Raw genomic sequence first — 23785 nt, 5'->3', positions numbered from 1 at the left:
TGAGCTAAATGGAAACATGAGATGGGATGGGCGGATGATGAGAGCCCAGTGGATGAGAGGAGGAGTAGGTGAAGAAAGAGAGAAAAGAAAGTAGCAGAAGAAGAGAGGGGATAAGAAAATAGGAGCGGAGAGGGAGAGCAGGAATAAAAAGGACAGTCAAAATATGAAGGGAGAGTGGACAACAAGAGGTGGAGAGATATGGAGGGAGGGAGGGATAGTGCAACAGCTAAATGTCTGAAAATGGCCATCTCGGCTTTCCTGTGGGTAGAATTATTTACGCGAGTGTTAACAGCATTAGGACAGGCTAATGACCATATAGTCTCTTATCTCAGTCCATTACACACTAGAGCCTTCCAGCCTGTGGATGCATCACCATTCACCTCTGACCTCATGGGGCTTACCATGGAGACAGTAGACCCCAGTTAGGGCAGGTGTGAATGGTGAGGAACATTGTCCTGCCCACGATCCTGTGCATAACAGAATGATGCCTTTTGAAAAGCCAATGTTTCAACTGTTGTTTCGTCTTCCCTTCTTACCCTCTCTTCTATCACTCTCTCGCTCCATTTCTCCCTCTACACTACTGTTGAGTTCAGTGATGCACTGCAGGCCCATTTAGCAGGTTAGAGTTTCTTCCTATACCTATATTTCTCTCTCTCTCTCTCTCTCTCTCTCTCTCTCTCTCTCTCTCTCTCTCTCTCTCTCTCTCTCTCTCTCTCTCTGTACCGAGGTTGAGCTCAGTCAACCAATTCAATTCAATTCAATTAGCTTTATTGGTATGATAGGTCAGTATCATACAAAGCTAGAACAGAGGGCCATATCTCTCCACAATATTTGCCTAAGTGCCCTGCTCTCTCTCTATCTCGCTCTCAGGAAGACTGATGCTAGCATGTCTGATGCAACTCTCTAGGCAGCCTGAGTGGCAGTACACTGCAGCACATCAATGGCTATTAACCTGCCTGCCTCGCTGATGCTGCTGGAAAAACAGAGCAACAATTGTGAAAAGAGAGAGGAAAAGTTAAAGGGGAAGGAATATAAAGTTAAAATTAGGAGGGAGAAGGTTAGGGGAAAGAGGGGGAATGAGGAAATATAGTGGACTAAGAACATAAGGCTTAACGGGATGGCACTGTGTAATTGGGTTGAGAAACACTTAGCTGGGGCTGCTCTTCCTTCTATCATAGAAGCCCAGGGCAGTTTGAGAGAACAAGACAGAACCATTAGACCCTCCTTCAATTACAAATGATCCCTCTCTCTGTGTGTCTGTATCTATCTGTCTCTCTGTCTGTTGCTCACACTCCCCATCTCTGTATTTATTCTCTCATCCTTATCCCTAAGAAGAAAGAAGAAGCACTGAACTTTTTGCATACTTTAAAAACTCACCTTTCCTTTCTCCTTTCCCTGAAGTTACAGTATCTGTTCTGAAGGATCATACCATCCAATCATAACTTGTATCACAAACTTACCTACCAGCCTTACAAGCCATCAAATCTCCAACTTACCCCCCATGTGCTCCTGTGTCCTTGTGCTGTGCTTTTTACTTTAATAAATACACTGAACTGGAAACTGGGTCTCCAATATCACTCTTCAACCTCACTTAAGATACAGTCCACCCTATTCCTTTTCTTTAGTATCACTGATCTAACGTGAAAAAAAGGGTTCCATCGATTAGCTTTCAACCAACCAGTCATGATAGATTAAATTAGTTATTGCCTTTTCAAAGTATTTGAATAATCCCTGTCTTATGTTGGGCATAAGCTTCATCTCACTTGAGTCTATCACAAAGGAGCCTCTCTTCTGTGAAGCTCTACTGTGACTGAGCCTAAAGAAACCCGCAAACCAGACATACAGGGGGAAACGGATATGGAACAGTATGTCCTCTTAAGCCATGATGTGTCAATACACCCATGTCCTCGTATGTCACATCTCTGAGAATTGGGGTTGCTATGGGTCAATAAACCCAAAGAACTCATAAGTCACCTTTCTCTGAGGGTGTTGTGTCTAGCTAATCCTCACGTCCCTCTGAATGGGGCTGGTAGGTGGTTAACATGTGGTCCTCATGTTTCATCTGCTGTTGAGGCGGCATGAATTAGAGAGCATATTACATCTGCATTGCTTGCTGTTGGGGTTTTAGGCTGGGTTTCTGTATAGCACTTTGTGACATCTGCTGATGTAAAAAGGGCTTTATAAATCAAATTTGATTGACTGATTAGTGGCCCTCTGAGAGATCACTAAGAGGGGATTCAACTCTACACCACACATACACATGCACACACACAGCTCTGCATCAGATTTGTAAGTTAAAAACCCCTAGAGTCGATGTCTGCGCCCCTGCAGCAATCTATTTGAACATAATTTCAAAAAATCCTTATGAAACTCTGTCTGTTTAAGCTAGAGATATCTATTTTTTGCATGGGCTGCATCTCAATCCACCGGATCCACCAATGTCAGCCTTCCAAATCTGCGGTGTAAGGTGGCACAGCTACGCTGTTTGTCAGACCAGGAGACATCCCGTAAATCGGTTTTCTCACAAAAATGTCTGTTAATATGACCCCTCTATGGAATAATGTGACTCTCACGAACATGATGTTGTTCGCCGTTTTGCTCTACGACCCCCACAAGCTATATGGGACTCATCTGAAGTCAGTACCGCCAATGTGCCAACTTCTGTCTGTAGCGTCCAAACTGTTTGGGCTACACACTAATATGACCCCTCTATGGAAAGATAAAACCCTCTCTCTGCAGTTACACAAAAATACTGTCTTCCATCCTCTCTAGAACGGTCAATTCTTAACGAAAAAACTCAGGGCATAGTTATTTACGTGTCAATATACTGTCTGTGGAGCTGGGAGAGAGGAGGGAGAGAGAGATGAGGAGGGGGGGAGGGACAGAAAGAAGGAGGGAGAGAGAATGGAGAGGGAGAAGGGAGAGAGAAGGGGGAGAGTGAGGGAGATGGGAGAGAGGGGTGAGAGAAAGGGAGACGGTGAAGGAGGGAGGGGGAGAGAGAAAGTCCACAGACAAAGGTGAGAGAGAGGAGGGAGAGGAAGAGAGAGATGAGAGGAGGGGTAGGAGAGAGAGAGGGTAAACGAGGGAGGGGGAGAGGGAGGGGAAAGAGAGAGAGAAATAGAGAGAGGAGGGAGATAGGACGGAGAAAGAGATAGAGAAGAGAGCTGGAGGGAGAGAGAGGGTGTAGGGTGAAAGAAGGGGGAGGGAGAGAGAGGAGGGGGTATAAAGAGGAGGTAGAGAGAAAGAGACTGGGGGAGGGAAGGAGGGAGAGAAGAGAGAGACAGAGGAGGGGGGTGTTAGAGAGAGGTCTGTCTGTCTGTGAGTCTCATCTTTTCATCTTTTTGACTGGAATGTATTAACGTAAGCATCAATTGGTTGAAATCTTTTCCCATTGACTGGAAATGTATTGGCATAAGATTCAACCCTGTGACACCCATCTTTTCCCATTGAATGCAATGAATTGACATAAGCGTCAACCCTGTGACACTCATCTTTTCCCATTGACTGCGATCTATTGACATAAGCATCAACCTTGTGACATACTTCTTTTCACATTGAATGCAATGTATTGATAGGTTAACCCTTTGATACTCATCTTTTCCCATTGAATGCAATGTATTGATATAAGTGTCAACCTTATGACACTCTTCTTTTCCCATTGAATGCAATGTATTGACATAAGCATCAATGGGAAAATGGGAATAATCTTGAAGAACAATCTGGCCTTAATGGCCATGTACTCTTATAATCTCCACACGGCACAGCCAGAAGAGGACTGGCCACCCCTCAGTGCCTGGTTCCTCTCTAGGTTTCTTCCTAGGTTCCTGCCTTTCTAGGGAGTTTTTCCTAGCCACCGTGCTTCTACATTTGCATTGCTTGCTGTTTGGGGTTTTAGGCTGGGTTTCTGTATAGCACTTTGTGACATCTATTGATGTCAAAAACACTTTATAAATACATTTGATTGATTTAACCCTGTGACATTCATATTTTCCCATTGACTGCCATGTATTGACATAAGCGTCAACCCTTTGGCACTCATCATTTCCCATTGAATACAATGTATTGTGCCAGCAGCATGCCACTCTGCATCCCACTGCTGGCTTGCCTCTGAAACTAAGCAGGGTTGGTCCTGGTTGGTCCCTGGATGGGGGACCAGATGCTGCTGAAAGTGGTGTTGGAGGGCCAGTAGGAGACACTCTTTCACTCTAGTCTTCAGAAATATCCCAATGACCCAGGGCAGTGATTGGGGACGTTGCCCTGTGTAGGGTGCAGTCTTTTTCGGATGGGACGTTAAACGGGTGTCCTGACTCTCTGTAGTCACTAAAGAGCCCATGGCACTTATCGGAAGAGTAGGGGTGTTAACCCCGGTGTCCTGTCTAAATTCCCAATCTGGCCATCATGGTCACCTAATCATCCCAGCTTCCAATTGACTCATTCATCTCCTCTCCCCTGTAACTATTCCCCAGGTCGTTGCTGTAAATGAGAATGTGTTCTCAGTCAGCTTACCTGGTAAAACAAAAAAAGTAAATTGGTTGATACTCATATGTTCCCATTGACTGCAAATGTATTGACATAAGCTCTAACCCTCTAACACTCATCTTTTCCCATTGAATGCAAGGTATTGACATAAGATCAAAACAACGGAAAAGAGGAATGGTCAGAATGAAGGAGCGGCCAAAAAAGAGCTGTAGAGCAAAGAAAAACAGAATTAAAAACGGGACAGTGTTCCCATAAAACATCTCCTATTTGTATTTGTATTCATTAGGGATCACCATTAGCTGCTGCCAAGGCAGCAGCTACTCTTCCTGGGGTCCAAACATGTTAAAGCACTTACATTACATATAAAACAAAATATATAACAGTACATCATATAACATTATTACACCACTACATATCTACAATACAAAATGTTTAATACCACCATACAGCAATATCACAATAAGTGCATATGCATGTGTCTGTACCTTTGTGTGTGTCTCTTCACAGTCCCCTTTGTTCCATAAGGTGTATTTAAATCTGATAATACTGCTTGTGTCAGTTACCTGATGTGGAATAGAGTTTCATGTAGTCATGGCTCTGTGTAGTACTGTGCGCCTCCAATAGTCTGTTCTGGACTTGAGGACTGTGAAGAGACCTCTGTTGGCATGTCTTGTGGGGTATGCATGGGTGTCCGAGCTGTGTGTTAGTATTTTAAACAGACAGCTCGGTACATTCAGCTTGTCAACACCTCTTACAAAAACAAGTAGTGATGAAGTCAATCTCTCTTCCACTTTGAGCTATGAGAGATTGACATGCATGTCATTAATGTTAGCTCTCCGTGTACTTTTAAGGGCCAGCCGTGTTTCCCTGTTCTGAGCAAACTGCAATTTTCCCAAGTCCCTCTTTGTGGCACCTGACCACACTACTGAACAGTAGTCTTGGTGCAACAAAACTAGGGCCTGTAGGACCTGCCTTGATAGTGTTCTTAAGAAGGCAGAGCAGCGCTTTATTATGGACAGACTTCTCCCCATCTTAGCTACTACTGTTGTATCAATATGTTTTGACCATGACAGTTTACAATCCAGGGTTACTCCAAGCAGTTTAGTCACCTCAACTTGCTCAATTTCCACATTATTCATTATGAGATGTAGTTGAGGTTTAGGGTTTATTGAGTGATTTGTCCCAAATACAATGCTTTTAGTTTTGGAAATATTTAGGAATAACTTATTCCTTGCTACCCATTCCGAATCTAACTGCAGCTCTTTGTTAAGTGTTGCAGTTATTTCAGTTGCTGTAGTAGCTGACATGTATAGTGTTGAGTCATCCGCATACATAGACACAATGGCTTTACTCAAAGCCAGTTGCATGTCATTAGTAAAGATGGAAAAAAAGTAAGGGGCATAAACAGCTACCCTGGGGAATTCCTGATTCTACCTGGATTATGTTTGAGAGGCTTCCATTAAATAACACCCTCTGTGTTCTGTTAGACAAGTAACTCTTTATCCACATTATAGCAGGGGGTGTAAAGCCATAACGCATACGTTTTTCCAGCAGCAGACTATGATCGATAATGTCAAAAGCTGCACAGAAGTCTAACAAGACAGCCCCCACAATCATTTTATCATCAATTTCTCTCAGCCAATCATCAATCAACAAGTGCTGTGCTGTGCTTGTTGAGTGTCCTTCAATATAAGAATGCTGAAAGTCTTTTGTCAGTTTGTTTACTGTGAAATAGCATTGTATCTGGTCAAACACAATTTTTTCCAGAAGTTTACTAAGGGTTGGTACAGGCTGATTGGTCGGCTATTTGAGCCAGTAGACCATACCATTTTTCAATTCCTCATCAATCCAAGGGGATTTAACAGTTTTTACAGTCATTTTCTTAATGGGTGCGTGCTTATTAGTAACTGGAATAAGCAATTTCATAAATGTGTCAAGTGCAGCATCTGGTTGCTCCTCAGTACACAACACAGACACGCAAATATTCTTTACATCATTAACATATAAATCACTACAAAACTTATTGTATGACCTCTTATACACTATTTTAGGCCCTGCCTGAGGAACTTTTTTTCCTAGATATGGCTATATTGTGATCACTACATCCTATGGATTTGGATACTGCTTTAAAGCAAATTTCTGCAGCATTAGTAAAGATGTGATCAATACATGTTGATGATTTCATTCCTGTGCTGTTTGTAAATACCCTGGTAGGTTGACTGACAACCTGAACCAGGTTGCAGGCACTGGTTACAGTTTTTTCTTGAGTGGGCAGCTTGATGAGAGCCAGTCAATATTTAAATCACCCAGAAAATATGACTCACATTAATTATCAAGCATTTCACACATATTATCCAGATACTGACTATTAACACTTGGTGGTCTAGCAGTTTCCCACAAGAATAGGCTTTAGGTGAGGCAGATGAACCTGTAGCCATATTACTTCAACAGTATCTAACATGAGATCGTCTCTAAGCTTTACAGGAATGTGGTTCTGAATATACACTGCAACACCGCCTGTCTTTTCGGTAGATGTTATAACCATGTGTTGCTACCACTGTATCATCAAAGGTATTATCTAAGTGAGTTTCAGAGATAGTATGTCACACCCTGATCGGTTTCACCTGTCTTGTGCTTGTTTCCACCCCCCACCAGGTGTCTCCCATTTGTCCCAATTATCCCCTGTGTATTTATACCTGTACTTTCTGTTTGTCTGTTGCCAGTTCGTCTTGTCTCGTCAAACTGTTCCTGTACTCCTGTTTTCTCTAGTTCCTGTTTTTCCCGGTTTTGACCATTCTGCCTGTCCTGACCCTGAGCATGCCTGCCGTTCTGTACCTTGTGACACTGTTCTGGATTACCGACCTCTGCCTACCCTTGACCTGTTGTTTGCCTGCCCCCTGTTTTTGTAAATAAACGTTTGCATCTGGGTCTTATCCTGAGCCTTGATATAGTCAGAATACGAATGTCATCTGTTACAAGACTTCATGGACCTTTTTTCTCAGGCTGCATATATTAATATGGGCTATTTTTCTCACTTTTCTGGGTTGCTTGATTGTTTTTAATGCTTTACAGAAGTAGACTTGCTCATGTTATTTATATTGGAGATTATAGTGCAGAGTGAGCTGCACACAATGGTCTTCCTACTAGGGCACACCGGCTCAGTGCTAACAGTGTAACCCGTGGTTCATAGGCTCATGATTACTGCATACAATAGCTGTAGGATCAACAGAGGTATTCAGGGCAATTAGGGGGACATAAATGAAGTTAATTACATTGTGTCTGCCAACGCCCCTAGGATAATGTACATTTGATGCAGCATTATGATGACTCATTGTCACAATGGTAGAGATTAACTGAGCTGGTCTTGGGTCATTGATAAGTCATTGTTTCAACGCAGCCTTGAAATGCGTGGACAGAGTCCAGGAGCCAAGATTATTTGGATGGACTCCGTCACTCCTGTAGAGTATCTTCTGTTTCCAGAAGGTGTCAAAGTTATATATAAAAGTGATTCCAGCAGAGCTAGAGTAATCTTTTAGCCAGATGTGTAATGCCAGTAGCCTGCTGAATCTTTCACACCCGCGGCCCAATGATGGTACTGGACCTGAAATGATTGGCCGTTTTTTCGAGTCTTTTAATGCTAAAATCAGTTCTTTAAAATCAATTTTCAGATGTTCCAAGCTAGCCCTTCTGATGTCGTTTGACCCCACATGGACTATGACAGCAGCCTTGTGATGTCCTGTACTCATGCTCCTGGGTAGCACAGGGTTTTTGCATTAGGAACCGAGATGTTTCTCACCATAGAGCTGCTGATGATGACAGCTGGTGATGTTGAATGGGCTTGTCTCTCAGGCAGCCTCACGGTCTGATGAGGGTGGGAGCTCTGAGGATCTGACCCGAGGTAGAAGCCACCGGCAAGGGAGACAGAACAGAGGACGAAGACGCAGGTACCTCCGGATCCGATCTTGAATGGGAAGCCCCTAAGGAAGAAGGCGCCGGAACCTTTGGATCCAGGGCAGCAGTCATTTCTGGTCTGTGTCTGGTCCGGGCTTAACATCTCCAAGGAGACCCCAGTTGCCAGAGGACGCTTTCTTTGATTTCCACGGCGAGTGACGTATCTCCATGACTTGTTGGTTGGGTCAAGAACAGCTCCATTCTCCAGGGGTCGGCGATGGATCCCTGCTGAGCACTATTAATTTACAGTGAGAAAAAAGTATTTGATCCCCTGCTGATTTTGTACGTTTGCCCACTGAGAAAGACATGATCAGTCTATAATTTTAATGGTAGGTTTATTTGAACAGTGAGAGACAGAATAATAACAAAAAAATCCAGATAAACGCATGTCAAAAATGTTATACATTGATTTGCATTTTAATTTTAATTTAATTTAATTTAACCTTTATTTAACCAGGTAAGCCAGTTGAGAACAAGTTCTCATTTAGAACTGCGACCTGGCCAAGATAAAGCAAAGCAGTGCGATAAAAACAACAACACAGAGTTACATATGGGGTAAAACAAAACATAAAGTCAAAAATACAACAGAAAATAGAAAAAATATATATACAGTGTGTGCAAATGTAGCAAGTTATGGAGGTAAGGCAATAAATAGGCCATAGTGCAAAATAATTACAATTAGTATTAACACTGGAATGATAGATGTGCAAGAGATGATGTGCAAATAGAGATACTGGGGTGCAAATTAGCAAAATAAATAACAATATGGGGATGAGGTAGTTGGGTGGTCTAATTTCAGATGGGCTGTGTACAGGTGCAGTGATCGGTAAGGTGCTCTGACAACTGATGCTTAAAGTTAGTCTCCAGCTTCAGAGATTTTTGCAGTTCGTTCCAGTCATTGGCAGCAGAGAACTGGAAGGAATGGCGGCCAAAGGAGGTGTTGGCTTTGGGGATGACCAGTGAGATATACCTGCTGGAGCGCATACTACGGGTGGGGGTTGCTATGGTGACCAAGCTAAGGCGGAGATTTGCCTAGCAGTGATTAATAGATGGCCTAGAGCCAGTTGGTTTGGCGACGAATATGTAGTGAGGACCAGCCAACAAGAGCGTACAGGTCACAGTGGTGGGTAGTATATGGGGCTTTGGTGACAAAACGGATGGCACTGTGATAGACTACATCAAATTTGCTGAGTAGAGTGTTGGAGGCTACTCCAGGACCTTAATGTGCTTCTTCTTGAGCCACTCCTTTGTTGCCTTGGCCATGTGTTTTGGGTCATTGTCATGCTGGAATACCCATCCACGACCCATTTTCAATGCCCTGGCTGAGGGAAGGAGGTTCTGACCAAAGATTTGACGGTTCATGGCCCCGTCCATCGTCACTTTGATGCGGTGAAGTTGTCCTGTCCCCTTAGCAGAAAAACACCCCCAAAGCATAATGTTTCCATCTCCATGTTTGACGGTGGGGATGGTGTTCTTGGGGTCATAGGCAGCATTGCTCCTCCTCCAAACACGGCGAGTTGAGTTGATGCCAAAGACCTCGATTTTGGTCTCATCTGACTACAACACTTTCACCCAGTTCTCCTCTGAATCATTCAGATGTTCATTGGCAAACTTCAGACGGGCCTGTATGTGTGCTTTCTTGAGCAGAGGGACCTTGCGGGCGCTGGAGGATTTCACTCCTTCATGGCGTAGTGTGTTACCAATTGTTTTCATGGTAACTATGGTCCCAGCTGCCTTGAGATCATTGACAAGATCCTCCCGTGTAGTTCTGGGCTTATTCCTCACCGTTCTCATGATCATTGCAACTCCACGAGGTGAGATCTTGCATGGAGCCCCAGGCCGAGGGAGATTGACAGGTCTTTTGTGTTTCTTCCATTTGCGAATAATCGCACCAACTGTTGTCACCTTCTCACCAAACTGCTTGGCAATGGTCTTGTAGCCCATTCCAGCCTTGTGTAGGTCTACAATCTTGTCCCTGACATCCTTGGAGAGCTCTTTGGTCTTGGCCATGGTGGAGAGTTTGGAATCTGATTGATTGATTGCTTCTGTGGACAGATGTATTTTATACAGGTAACAAGCTAAGATTAGGAGCACTCCCTTTAAGAGTGTGCTCCTAATCTCAGCTCGTTACCTGTATAAAAGACACCACGTACAAAATCAGCAGGGGATGAAATACTTATTTCCCTCACTGTATTATTAATGTAGCTATGACCAGAATGAAAGTTCTCTAGCCATATAGAAGGTGATTCATAACTCTCCTGAATATGTTTATTACTACTCTCTAAATGTTTGTACTCTGTCTTGTACCTAAGTTATTACTCAATAATGCTTATTACTCCCGCAGTTATATTATTCTTGCAATTAAGATCTAGGAGCAGAGTATGCAGTTGATAACATTTTCTTTTCCCTTGAGGTATCTTGCCATTTGCTAAGAGAAAGTGAAGGTATAGAACAGCATATACAACACCATTATGTGACATGGGGGGAAATATTACAGCAATTTTACAGGAAAACACAGCCGTCCGTGGAGCGACACAATATAAGTCACTTTAGTGGACCAGGGGGCATCGGGCATAATATTTCTTAAAAGCAAGTCTATTTTCATTAATATTTCAGCTCAACAAGGGGCCTACTTTTTCCACCAACCTCCGGCTCGTCTCCTTCCTGGATGAGGTCATGAAAAATTGAAGAGTAACAAAAAAATATCACCTCAACGCTCTATGTCTCTGTATTATGGTGCCTTACAGAGTCATATTTTATAATGGACACTTGATATGACAGCCCATCTCTGGGGGTCAAGGTTCATTCAAAGACATTATCAATCCCAGCAGAAGGTCAGAGGAAAAATGTCAGCGACGTGATTATGGGGCTAGCTGGCTAGCTGTGTGACATCCCCTGCAAATTCGGTATGACCGCTTTAGCATTTGGCAGGTTTGTGTTTGTATGTGCATGTGTGTGCATGCGTGGCTGCGCATTTGTGAGTGTGTGTGTCTCACAGAGCAATCGTCATATTGTTTGTGTATTTCTGTGTCTGCCCTCAGTGTTAAACAAACATCTTATTTGTGCAGAGGGCAGAGCCAACAGGGACATACTGCTAAATCACCTCCACCCAACAACGATGCCTACTGTAGATTGTCTCCTTTAGCCGCAGTGTGTGTTTGTGTGTAAAGGCCATTGATATTCCCCTCCACAGCCACATAACACAATGACACCAGCCAGAATGAAGAAGAGAGGGAGAGAGAGAGAGAGAGAGAGAGAGAGAGAGAGAGAGAGAGAGAGAGAGGGGTGGTGTTCATTGATATTGATCGAGAAGGACAGAGGACAGGGAGAGACAGAGGGAGATGAAGGGAGGAGACTTGGGAGAGAGTGGGAGAGGGGGAGGTAAGGTTGATGGATAATGCTGCAGACGTAAAAATGTCCCACACGACAGACCCCAATTTCATTCACACCCCATCTGGGTGTGTGTGTCCTATTTTTCTCTGCCCTCTCTCTCTCTTTATGCTGCTTCCTATCTTATTCTGTTTCCACATATGTCTCCATATCTGTATCCATCTTTACAGTTGTTACGAATGGATTGTGTGTGTGAAGTAACAATACTGTACTTTACAAACGCATTCCTCCATCTCTATGGCCGTGTCCGATTACCCGTACTTGCGTCCTACATAGTAGGCTTAAGGGGTATGAGAAAATAGAATGTTTTATAGTATGTGAACATTTTTTAAATAGATAATGCTGTACCAAAATTTATGAATGGTGAGGAACAACCCAATTTTCTGTATGGATGAGCCTAGTATGTTTATGTGTTGCATACTGCATATGTTTTTACTAACCCGTGTTCTAAAGAGTATGTATTATGGTTAGTACATAGTGTATACTTTTAGAAAATATAAGGCAAGAAGAATTTTGGACACAGCCTCTATCTCCCCAACCCTCCTTCCCTCTCTCTCAATAGATAAACGTGTAAACTTACCCTCACCCTCTCCTCATCGAAACACAGAACAAACATGTTGACAGACGTTCTTCATGACTGACATACGTACCACTTGCTATTCCTGTCCTCTATAGGTCGATACACTGCTAAACGGTTGACAGAGGATGTGTGATCATTGGTTGCTCATGCGCACAGTATGCACACACTCACACTAGCCAGTGAGATCTTAAAGAGCGACTGAACGCACCGATTCTGCATGTTTTTTTGTCGCTCATTTAGAAAAACAAGATTTAATTCATGGGGGTGTGGTTCGATGTGGCAGTTACTGATATGAGGCACCAAAGGAACAAAGTCAGTATCACTTCCTCAAAATAGTCAGAATGAATCTAAGATCAAGACATCTGTAATAAATGTAACGTTTTTGCAGAGGTTTTAGTCTCGCAATTTTACATCTAGCTAAAATTGTAAAAAAAAAATTGATACATTTTGTCTTATGTAAACAAAGTCCGATCCGCTGCACAGCTGGGAAGGTCTGTCTCACTGTCTGTGTGTTCTTCCGTACAATTGGATAGACCTCAATCACCGCAGCTGTTTATCCCATGTTAGTGGGTAAGAGGGCATTGTTGAAATCAAAACCCAACCCTCAGATAAATCATGATGAACTCTTGTACAGAAATCTCACAAACCTCTGTTTTGTGCAATAGTGACATTATGACTAAAATTAACTTACTTGCACTTTTTAGTCAATTTTGGCACTGGAATAAATGTTTCTGACTAATATCGATGTCACATATGCTGTTTTAAATGACAGAAGTTGGTTTTCGAGTTCAGTTCTGCTTTAACAAGGCAAAAAATAAAAAAATGTCTCCCTGGTGTGTTCCTTGTTTTTCCCTCTCCCATCTCTCTGTTCTCTCTTTTTCTCCATGATCTTTCTGTCAATGAGAGCTGTGGCTGGATATACACAGTCATAGAGCTGTGAGCTCATGTGAGCACATGACGATCCTCTTGCAGAGATGATGCAGATGACTTAATGACTTCTATGATTCACGGACTCCGATGACAGTACAGAGAAGGAGAAGGCCAAACCAAGTCACAACCTGATTTATCTATCGGCATATGAGCTGATTTGAAATTTCTGTATTTTAACAACTTATTCATAAAAAATAAAATAAACAAACTAACTAAGAAAAGAGAGAGAGAGCACAGACAAAACAAAACTTCATAAAAGTAGATAATAATATGCGGGTTATCCAAACATGAGGCCCTGAAGTGACAGACCTAGAGCCTGCGTTTATTGTCTTTTCTCAGCTCATCTTTCTTTCTTTCATTCTTTCCTTTAGTAATAAAAATAAAACCACTCCCTATCTTCCTAAAACAAAGAATACCAGCAACAACAACAAAACCATCCAAAACAACCCCCATGCATTCAACGTTAGGCTACCTCATAAATACACAGAAGCAGTTTCCTCTATCTTTTAAAAGTTACAGACTCACCTATGGAGTGTGTAGGTGGGTGTATCAATATGGAGATAGTATATCTTTATAGACTTCGCCTGTAGTGAGAGATTCCCAGTTATAGTCCAATAAACAGAGACAGACACTCCTCCTTCATATCTCTGGTAAAGTGGCCCAGTCTCCTCTCAGTCAAACGGCCAGTGGTGTGTGTGTGTGTGGCTGATGAGGGTGTGTGTCAGGGTGAGTGTGTAAGAGTGTGTGTGTGAGTGTGTGGTGTGTTCTATGGCTGTGTGCGTCCATCAGTGTGAGTTAGAGGAGTGCAGGAACTGCGCCTCTGTTGCCAAGCTGAACGGAGAGAAGGAGAGAGAGAGCAAGCGGGAGAGAGAGTATGCCCTGGGGGACTGGTAGGGAGACTCCCATCCAGCAGCGCAAACACAACAAGAGATAGAGAGAAGGAGGGAGGAGGGGATAAAGAAAGAGGAAGAGAGAGCTGGGGAGAGGAATAAGTGTATGTGTGTGTGTGTGTACGTGTGCGTGTAATTCCTCGCAATATTATCGCATTAAACTGACCCATCATCGCAGTACAAAAAGAGGGCTTGCAAATTCAAACAATCACTGCACATTTACAGCATACAGATTTTTGTATCGCTTTTGTGCAATTTTGTTGTACATTTTCACAACTCTTATTATCAATGTATCCTGTTAAAAATATATATATATATATTGCTTTGTTTTGTTTTTCTCTGCAATACTACTAGCCACCTAGCAATTTTATGGAGTTGGCTTTAGCTAGCCCAGATAGGTTCCCAATCTCTCAACCACATAACTAGCTACCAAGAAGCCATTTCAGGCTATCCATGAAGTTAGAGTAGCTAGCTTGTCTAACTATCTTAGCTGGCATGCCTGAAGGCAAGGTTGGTAGACTTTAGAAAATGTACTGAACCACCGGGCCTCCCGAGTGGCGCAGCGGTCTAAGGCACTGCATCGCAGTGCTTGAGGCGTCACTACAGACCCGGGTTGATTCCAGCTGTGTCATAACCCTCCGTGACTGGGAGTCCCATAGGGGAGGCGCACAATTGGCCCAGGGTCGTCCGGGTTAGGGGAGGGTTTGGCCGGAGGGGCTTTACTTGGCTGTAGCGACTCCTTGTGGCGGGCCGGGCGCCTGCAGGCTGACTTTGGTCATCAGTTGAATGGTTTTTCCTCCAACACATTGGTGCAGCTGGCCTCTGGGTTAAGCAGGCGGGTGTTAAAGAACACAGTTTGGCGGGTCATGTTTCGGAGGACTCATGACTCGACCTTCGCCTCTCCCAAGCCAGTTGGGGAGTTGCAGCGATGAGACAAGATCGTAATTGAAATTGGGAATAATAACCACCAGTCAGGAGGATACAGACAGCTCAAGAGGTACACTCACAGAAAAAAAGGTGCTATCTCAAAAGTAAAAGGGTTATTCGGCTGTCCCCATAGGAGAACCACCCTAAAAAAAAGAGAAAAAAAAACAACAACATGTAGAACCCAAAAAGGGTTCTATCTTTAACCTTTACTGGATCGGTGTCCCGTATACGGGACAGTTGAGCTAATGTGTGCTAATGTGATTAGCATGACTGTTGTAAGTAACAGCAAACTTTCGTATAATGTCTTATATGGGCAGAAAGCTTAAATTCTTGTTAATCTAACTGCACTGTCCAATTTACAGTAGCTATTACAGTGAAAAAATATCATGCTATTGTTTGAGGAGAGTGCACAACAACAAAAAACGTATCACGGCAACTGGTTTGATACATTCACCTCTGAAGGTAAATAATGTACTTACGTTCAGTAATCTTGCTCTGATTTGTCATCCTAAGGGTTTTGCTTGATAAAATCCATTTTTATGTAGGAACTGGGTCTACAGTTTGAACCCTTGCTGTCTCTGGCTCCACACCCACCCAGCCCCGCCATCTAGATGTGTGAAACTTAGTGTATAAGCTAATGATCCTCATGTATGACATTCCTGGGAGTGTGTAAACTAACATTTTGTATTACCATATAATTTTTGTATGTTCTCTATAGTTATGTACTTGAAAATGTATCAATTGACCAATTCGGCACATTTGGGCAGACTTGATACAATATAGTCCAGTATTGCAGTGCTTCACTTGATCAATCTGAAACTTTGCACACACACTGCTGCCATCTAGTGTCCAAAATCTAAATTGTGCCTAAACTGCAAAATTATATTGTGGCCTTTCTCTTGCATTTCAAAGATGATGGAACAAGAAAATAAATAGAAAACACATGTTTTTTTGTTTGTATTATCTTTTAACAGATCTAATGTGTTATATTCTCCTACATTAATTTCACATTCCACAAACTTCAAAGTGTTTCCTTTCGAATGGTATCAAGAATATGCATATCCTTGCTTCAGGTCCTGAGCTACAGGCAGTCATTTTAGGCGAAAATTGAAAAAAAGGGTCCGATCCTTAAGATGTTAACCAAAAAGGGTTCTCCTATGGGCACAGCCGTAGAACCCTGTATAAACAGCCGGAGGAACATGTATCTTAAATGTTTTTGCTATTGGATTAACTGGTTGTTAAAATAACTAAATTGACCAGATATCATTGTGCTGCGTTTTGTTGATTAAACCAATGTACTCATTATATTTCACAGTAAACTTATACAGTGCCTTGCAAAAGTATTCATCCCCCTTGGCGTTTTTCCATTTTTTTTGCATTACAACCTCTAATTTGGGGGATTTCATGTAATGGACATACACAAAATAGTCCAAATTGATGAAGTGAAATTTAAAAAATAACTTGTTTCAAAAAATTCTAAAAAATAAATAACGGAAAAGTGGTGAATGTAAATGTATTCACTCCCCTTGCTATGAAGCCCCTAAATAAGATCTGGTGCAACCAATTACCCTCAGAAGTCACATAATTAGTTAAATAAAGTCCACCTGTGTGCAATCTACGTGTCACATGATCTGTCACATGATCTCAGTATACATACACATGTTCTGAAAGGCCCCAGAGTCTGCAACACCACTAAGCAAGGGGCACCACCAAGCAAGTGGCACCATGAAGACCAAGGAGCTCTTCAAACAGGTCAGGGACAAAGTTGTGGAGAAGTACAGATCAGGGTTGGATTATAAAAAAATATCAGAAACATTAAACATTCCACGGAGCACCATTAAATCCATTATTAAAAAATGGAAAGAATATGGCACCACAACAAACCTGCCAAGAGAGGACCACACACCAAAACTCACGGACCAGGCAAGGAGGGCATTAATCAGAGAGGCAACAAAGAGACCAAAGATAACCCTGAAGGAGCTGCAAAGCTCCACAGTGGAGATTGTAGTATCTGTCCATAGGACCACTTTAAGCCGTACACTCCACAGAGCTGGCCTTTACGGAAGAGTGGCCAGAAAAAAGCCATTGCTTTAAGAAACAAATAAGCAAACACGTTTGGTGTTCGCCAAAAGGCATGTGGGAGACTCCCCAAACATATGGAAGAAGGTAGTCTGGTCAGATGATACTAAAATTTAGCTTTTTGGCCATCAAGGAAAACGCTATGTCTGGTGCAAACCCAACACCTCTCATCACCCCGAGAACACCATCTCCACAGTGAAGCATGGTGGTGGCAGCATTATGCTGTGGGGATGTTTTTCATCGGCAGGGACTGGGAAACTGGTCAGAATTGAAGGAATGATGAATGGCGCTAAATACAGGGAAATTACTGAGGGAAACCTGTTTCAGCCTTCCAGAGATCTGAGACTGGGACGGAGGTCCACCTTCCAGCAGGACAATGACCCTAAGCATACTGCTAAAGCAACACTCGAGTGGTTTAAGGGGAAACATTTAAAGGTCTTGGAATGGCCTAGTCAAAGCCCAGCCCTCAATCCAATTGAGAATCTGTGGTATGACTTAAAGATTGCTGTACACCAGCGGAACCCATCCAACTTGAAGGAGCTGGAGCAGTTTTGCCTTAAAGAATGGGCAAAAATCTCAGTGGCTAGATGTGCCAAGCTTATAAAGACATACCCCAAGAGACTTGCATCTGTAATTGCTGCAAAAGGTGGCTCTACAAAGTATTGACTTTTTTTGTCTTATTTCTTGTTTGTTTCACAAGAAAAAATATGTTGCATCTTCAAAGTGGTAGGTATGTTGTGTAAATCAAATAATACAAACCCCCAAAAAATCCATTTTAATTCCAGGTTGTAAGGCAACAAAATAGGAAAAATGCCAATGGGGTGAATACTTTCGCAAGCCACTGTATTTTTGGATCAATGGTTGTGTGGTGAAAGATGTCAACAAACAAAATGAATGCATAATGAATGGTTGTGAATGTAAGACTGGCTGCATTACAAGTGTTACAAGTTTGGAGTTTTGCGCTAAGAGTTTTTTTAATTCACCACATACTTGTGAAAATAGTAACAAAGCGATAAAAAAACAAAACTGTAATATGGTTCAATCAAGCCACATTTTTGCGACAAATTGGTCAAAATCATCACATATTGCCTTGCAAAATGTAAGAATTTCTGCAGCAAAATCTAGCATTTTTGCCCGCAACTATCACAAAAGATCCCTGCGAAATCCTGGAGGAACTGGTGTGTGTGTGTACATCCATTAGAGCACAACACCCCCAATTCCCAGTCCCTGGACAAGACATTAAGGGGCACACACACCGCCCAGTGATCACCTCTCCGAGACATGGACATGAGAATAAGCAGGCAGTGAAGCAGAGATACCAGGGCCAAGGGAGAAAGAAGCATATATCTCTCTCTCTCTCTCTCTCTCTCTCTCTCTCTCTCTCTCTCTCTCTCTCTCTCTCTCTCTCTCTCTCTTCCCCATGAGACAAGTCATAAGAGTAAAAACAGAAACAGAGCACCAAACACTGAACCTCCAGCTAAAACCTAAAGAAAGAGATAAAGAGCCCATCTGTGTACAGTATAACAGGGAACAACTGAATAAAAGCAGATTACAACAGCTGATCGGAACCCCCTGTGATGTTAATTCACTCCTAAGTATACTTGACTGTGCTTTAGTGAACATCTCCCTTTCCTCTCTCTCTTCTCTTTTCTTAGGTGCTTTTCATCTCAACAGCTGCAGATGACAGAGCACACTGAGACAGGAGGGGCTCTCAGCTCCGACGTAACCGGACTGGGACCAGCGAAATGGGGTTTGCGTGTGTGTGCGTGAGTGCGTCCGTTCGTGTGTGTGTGCTTTAGTCTGTGTCTGTGCAGAACTTTTGGGGGCTATGCAGTATATTCCTATTCCCATGGAGCCAATTTATTACACATGAGACATATTTTGCAACTCTTTTCAGACTACGTTTACGGATAATCCTGAATGAATCATGAATAATGAAATGTTATACCTCCCAAAAAATGCTAACATCCCCTGTTATTGCAATGGTGAGAGGTTAGCATGTCTTGTGGGTATGATATTTGTGCGTCTGTAACTTTCTCACTCATCATTATTCATGATTCATTCAGGATCATCCGTAATCATGGTAGCATCCACATTAATGTAGAAGTGTTTAGAAACATATTATATTATTATTTACCATTAAAGTGACTCCAAAATGACACAATACATTATTTACCATTAATTTCCATTGAGCACAAAATAATCTGAAACACAACCAAAACAAACAGTTTGATGTAGTCATTGCGTGCTATGAATATGGGACCAGATACTTTACTTTTTACTACTTTAATACACATATAAGTGAATTTGTCCCAATACTTTTGGTCCCCTAAAATGGGGGGACTATGTACTATAATTGCTATAATTGCTAAACGGTTCACCTGATATGGATAAAAATAACCTCAAATTAAAGTAGACAGTCTGCACTTTAACCTCATAGTCATTGTATCACTTCAAATCCAAAGTGCTGGAGTACAAAGCCAATACAACTACAAATGTGTCACTGTCCCAATACTTTTGGAGCTCACAGTATATCTAAAAAGGTTTCTTTGAAATCGAAATAATAGGCAATAATGTTTTCCTGACCTACGATGAAACCAAACCAAAAACAATAAAACCAAAACTGATGAAGAATTGATCTAAGATTTGGAAGAATCTGGTCAATCTGGTTTCTAATGACATCAAACAGTGAGAAAACACTAATGGAGTACCATTACAGTATTTAGAGAAGCATAACAGAGGTGTCCCTAAAGCATTAGAAAAGCATTAGGAATATGTTAGTAGCTGAAAAATGCAGAAAGAATGTAATGCAGAGACATTCCAAAGCGCCATGCACGCACCCACACACACTTACAAACACACTCACACCACACACACACACACCAATAATTTCCATCTGCGCTAACGCTACCAAAACACAGATCTGCAGGTGTACGATACCTGACCTTAAAAATAGGAAGCACAGTGTGTACAGTACCTTAGAGTCAGGCATCTGGATGCTCCGAGTGTGTGTGTGAGTGTGTGTGAGGTCAAGGAGGATCCCTGTGTATGTGTTTAAGTGGAATTCTGCCAGAGCAGGGTGCGGGCATACACACACACACAAATGCACAGGACAGTAGCAAAAGAGGACAGAAAATCCAGGTGTGAAAAACACTCTAGTGGTGTGTCTGTCTCTCTTCTGTCTGTCCTTCTCTTTGTCTCTCACTGTCTCTATGTTTCTCCTTTTCTGTTTTTCTATCTATCTATCTATCTCTCTCTCTCTCTTTCTGTCTGGATGTTGTGCAGTCCTGCCTCTCTCACCGTGTGGTTATAATGTGTGTGCCAATGTGCGACACTAGTGCTGGGGAAGAGGAGAGAGGGAAGAGAGGGGAGGAGGGGGAGGGGAGCAGTGAGGGGTTATGGAATGACGAAGGGAGATAGAGGAGAGAGAGAAGTGAGAGTTGATAGGTGGAGGGACGGAAGCGAGTTGATAGGGGGCGATGAGAAAAGGGGAAGAGTTTGGGAGGAGGGGCGGGAGGTGAGAGAGAAAGATAAGAGAGAAAACAGTTGGAGAAAGAGGACACACAGTTGATACTGGCGGAAATAGTTGATAGTGTTGATAGTGTTGACAGTGTTGATAGTGTTGATAGTTTTGATAGTGTTGATAGTGTTGATGGTAATGATAGTGTTGATAGTGTGATAGTAATGATAGTATTGATAGTGTTGATAGTGTTGATAGTGTTGATAGTGATGATGGTGTTGATAGTATTGATAATGTTAATAGTAATGATAATTTTGATAGTGTTGATAGTGTTGATAGTGTTGATGGTTTTGATAGTGTTGATAGTATTGATAGTAATGATAATTTTGATAGTGTTGATAATGTTGATAGTGTTGATAGTTTTGATAGTTTTGATAGTGTTGATAGTAATGATAGTTTTGATAGTGTTGATAGTGTTGATAGTAATGATAGTTTTGATAGTTTTGATAGTTTTGATAGTTTTGATAGTGTTAATAGTAATGATAGTTTTGATAGTGTTGATAGTATTGATAGTAATGATAGTTTTGATAGTGTTGATAGTAATAATAGTGTTAATAGTGTTGATAGTAATGATAGTGATGATAGTGTTGATCGTGTTGATAGTAATGATAGTAATGATAGTTTTGATAGTGTTGATAGTGTTGATAGTGTTGATAGTAAATATAGTGTTGATAGTATTGATAGTAATGATAGTTTTGATAGTGTTGATAGTGTTGATTGTTTTGATAGTGTTGATGGTAATGATAGTGTTGATAGTGTTGATGTTGTTGATAGTGTTGATAGTAATGATAGTTTTGATAGTGTTGATAGTGTTGATAGTGTTGATAGTGTTGATAGTGTTGATAGTAAAGATACTTTTGATAGTATTGATAGTGTTGATAGTGTTGATAGTGTTGATAGTGCTGATAGTAATGATAGTTTTGATAGTTTTGATAGTTTTGATAGTGTTGATAGTGTTGATAGTGTTGATAGTAATGATAGTTTTGACAGTTTTGATAGTGTTGATAGTAATGATAGTGTTGATAGTGTTGATAGTGTTGATAGTGTACACAGAGAAAGACAAAAAAGGGGAGCAGGTAGAGTTGATAGAGAGAGAGAGAGAGAGAGAGAGAGAGAGAGAGAGAGAGAGAGAGAGAGAGAGAGAGAGAGAGAGAGAGAGAGAGAGAGAGAGAGAGAAAGAGAGAGAGAGAGAGAGAGAGAGAGAGAGAGAGAGAGAGAGAGAGAGAGAGAGAATGAGGGAGAAAGAGAAAGAAAGGTGCATGAGTTGATAAGGAAGGAGGGAGAAGGGAGCTGTACCCATATGTTGGTATGATGCTATGCAGTCCCATCCCTCTAACTCCACCCCTCCCTTCTTCCTTCCCTCTTGCCCAACCTGCTATTTTTAGACCTCAGCCCAGCCGTGAATCAAAGCAGTGAATCAAAGCCTATCAAACAGGAGCGGGATCCGGGATACAAAAGAGCCCTCCCTGTCTTCCACACTTTATCAACCACAAAGACACACACATAGGTTGAGGACACACACACAATCAAATCAGGCTCACATATAGACACACAGACAAACACACTCAAAAAATACACACACACACATACTCATGCACACACACAAAAACACTTGCTTTGACTCCCATCCTATCCCAGCGCTTCAGAGTGAAATGTAACTTTAATCTACACCTCCTCTATACACATATACTTGTACAGCTAATCTAATCTGTTTATAGCACGTATGAGTTCCAAATGATCAGGGTTGAAGGGCCATTGGATTCCCTCAAGCTCTAGTTTAACTGCTTACACAAACACTGAAGACTACATTCCCTGTCTAGAAAACAGCATTATAAAAACACAATGTATCATCACTATCAGAAGAAAACCTCTAAACGCCATATTTGTCCATTTTTTATTGGCATTTTTAGATCAAAATCTATGAAGTCTAGAATAGAACGAGAGGACCATTAAACACATTGTCATAGACTTTCCACATACATCCATGTCATAGGAAAGTGGAATATGTTTTATTTGTTAATACTATGTCCTCACATTCCCAAAATAAACTATTATCCTAAGCATTGCATGCTTGGCCTCTGCCGAGAAAGTCTAATTATCCTAACCCAAGAATGTGAATAATTAAGATAAGGAAATTAGGCTGCGGGAAATAATATGGTGTCTTAGGACCTAGTCCATTAGTTTTTATACAAAGCCTTGAGATATTTTCACTATATACAAAAGTATGTGGACAACCCTTTAAATTAGTGGATTCAGCTATTTCAGCCACACCCGTTGTTGACATGTGTATAAAATCGAGCACACAGCCATGCAATTTCCATAGACAAACATTGGCAGTAGAATGGCCTTACTGAAGAGCTCAGTGACTTTCAATGTGGCACCGTCATAGGATGCCACCTTTCCAACAAGTCAGTTCTTCACATTTCTGCCCTGCTGGAGCTGCCCTGGTCGATTGTAAGTGCTGTTATTGTGAAGTGCAAACGTCTAGGAGCAACAACGGCTCAGCTGCGAAGTGGTAGGCCACACAAGCTCATAGAACGGGACTGCCGAGTGCTGAAGTGCGTAGTGCATAAAAATCGTCTGTCCTCGGTTGCAACACTCACTACAGAGTTCCAAACTGTCTCTGGAAGCAACGTCAGCACAAGAACTGTTCGTCGGGAGTTTCATGAAATGGGTTTTCATGGCCAAGCACACACAAGCCTAAGATCACCATGCGGAATGCCAAACGTCGGCTGGAGAGGTGTAAAGCTCGCCGGAGCAGTGGAAACACGTTCTCTGGAGTGATGAATCACACTTCACCATCTGGTAGAAAAAGGACAAATCTGGGTTTGGGGGATGCCAGGAGAACGCTACCTGCCCCAATGCATAGTGCCAACTGTAAAGTTTGGTGGATGAGGAATAATGGTCTGGGGCTGTTTTTCATGATTCGGGCTAGGCCCCTTAGTTCCAGTGAAGGGAAATCTTAACGCTACAGCATACAATGACATTCTAAACGATTCTGTGCTTCCAACTTTGTGGCAACAGTTTGGGGAAGGCCCT

General features: G+C 42.1%; 1 protein-coding gene across 4 annotated transcripts in view; it reads right to left on the bottom strand.

Moving 5' to 3' along the window:
- The window catches only part of LOC121541681 (regulator of G-protein signaling 3-like), a 221258-nt gene that overhangs the window by 66571 nt on the left and 130902 nt on the right, over nucleotides 1–23785 (bottom strand). Inside the window, exon 1 of one of the 4 annotated variants that reach the window (XM_041850911.2) lies at nucleotides 20204–20550. The exons of 2 other annotated variants lie outside the window; for them this stretch is intronic. In XM_041850911.2, the coding sequence (XP_041706845.2) occupies nucleotides 20204–20218 (15 nt within the window). In that variant the 5' untranslated portion in view covers nucleotides 20219–20550. Of the gene's footprint in view, nucleotides 1–13855; nucleotides 14008–20203; nucleotides 20551–23785 lie in introns of those variants that run through there. One more of the 4 variants, XM_041850912.2, reaches the window with a different exon arrangement.

Source organism: Coregonus clupeaformis, chromosome 27 (genome assembly GCF_020615455.1).
Source record: "Coregonus clupeaformis isolate EN_2021a chromosome 27, ASM2061545v1, whole genome shotgun sequence".
Lineage (NCBI taxonomy): Eukaryota > Metazoa > Chordata > Actinopteri > Salmoniformes > Salmonidae > Coregonus > Coregonus clupeaformis.
The sequence above is the reverse complement of the archived record's forward strand: the minus strand, read 5'-3'. Positions and strand labels throughout refer to the sequence as shown.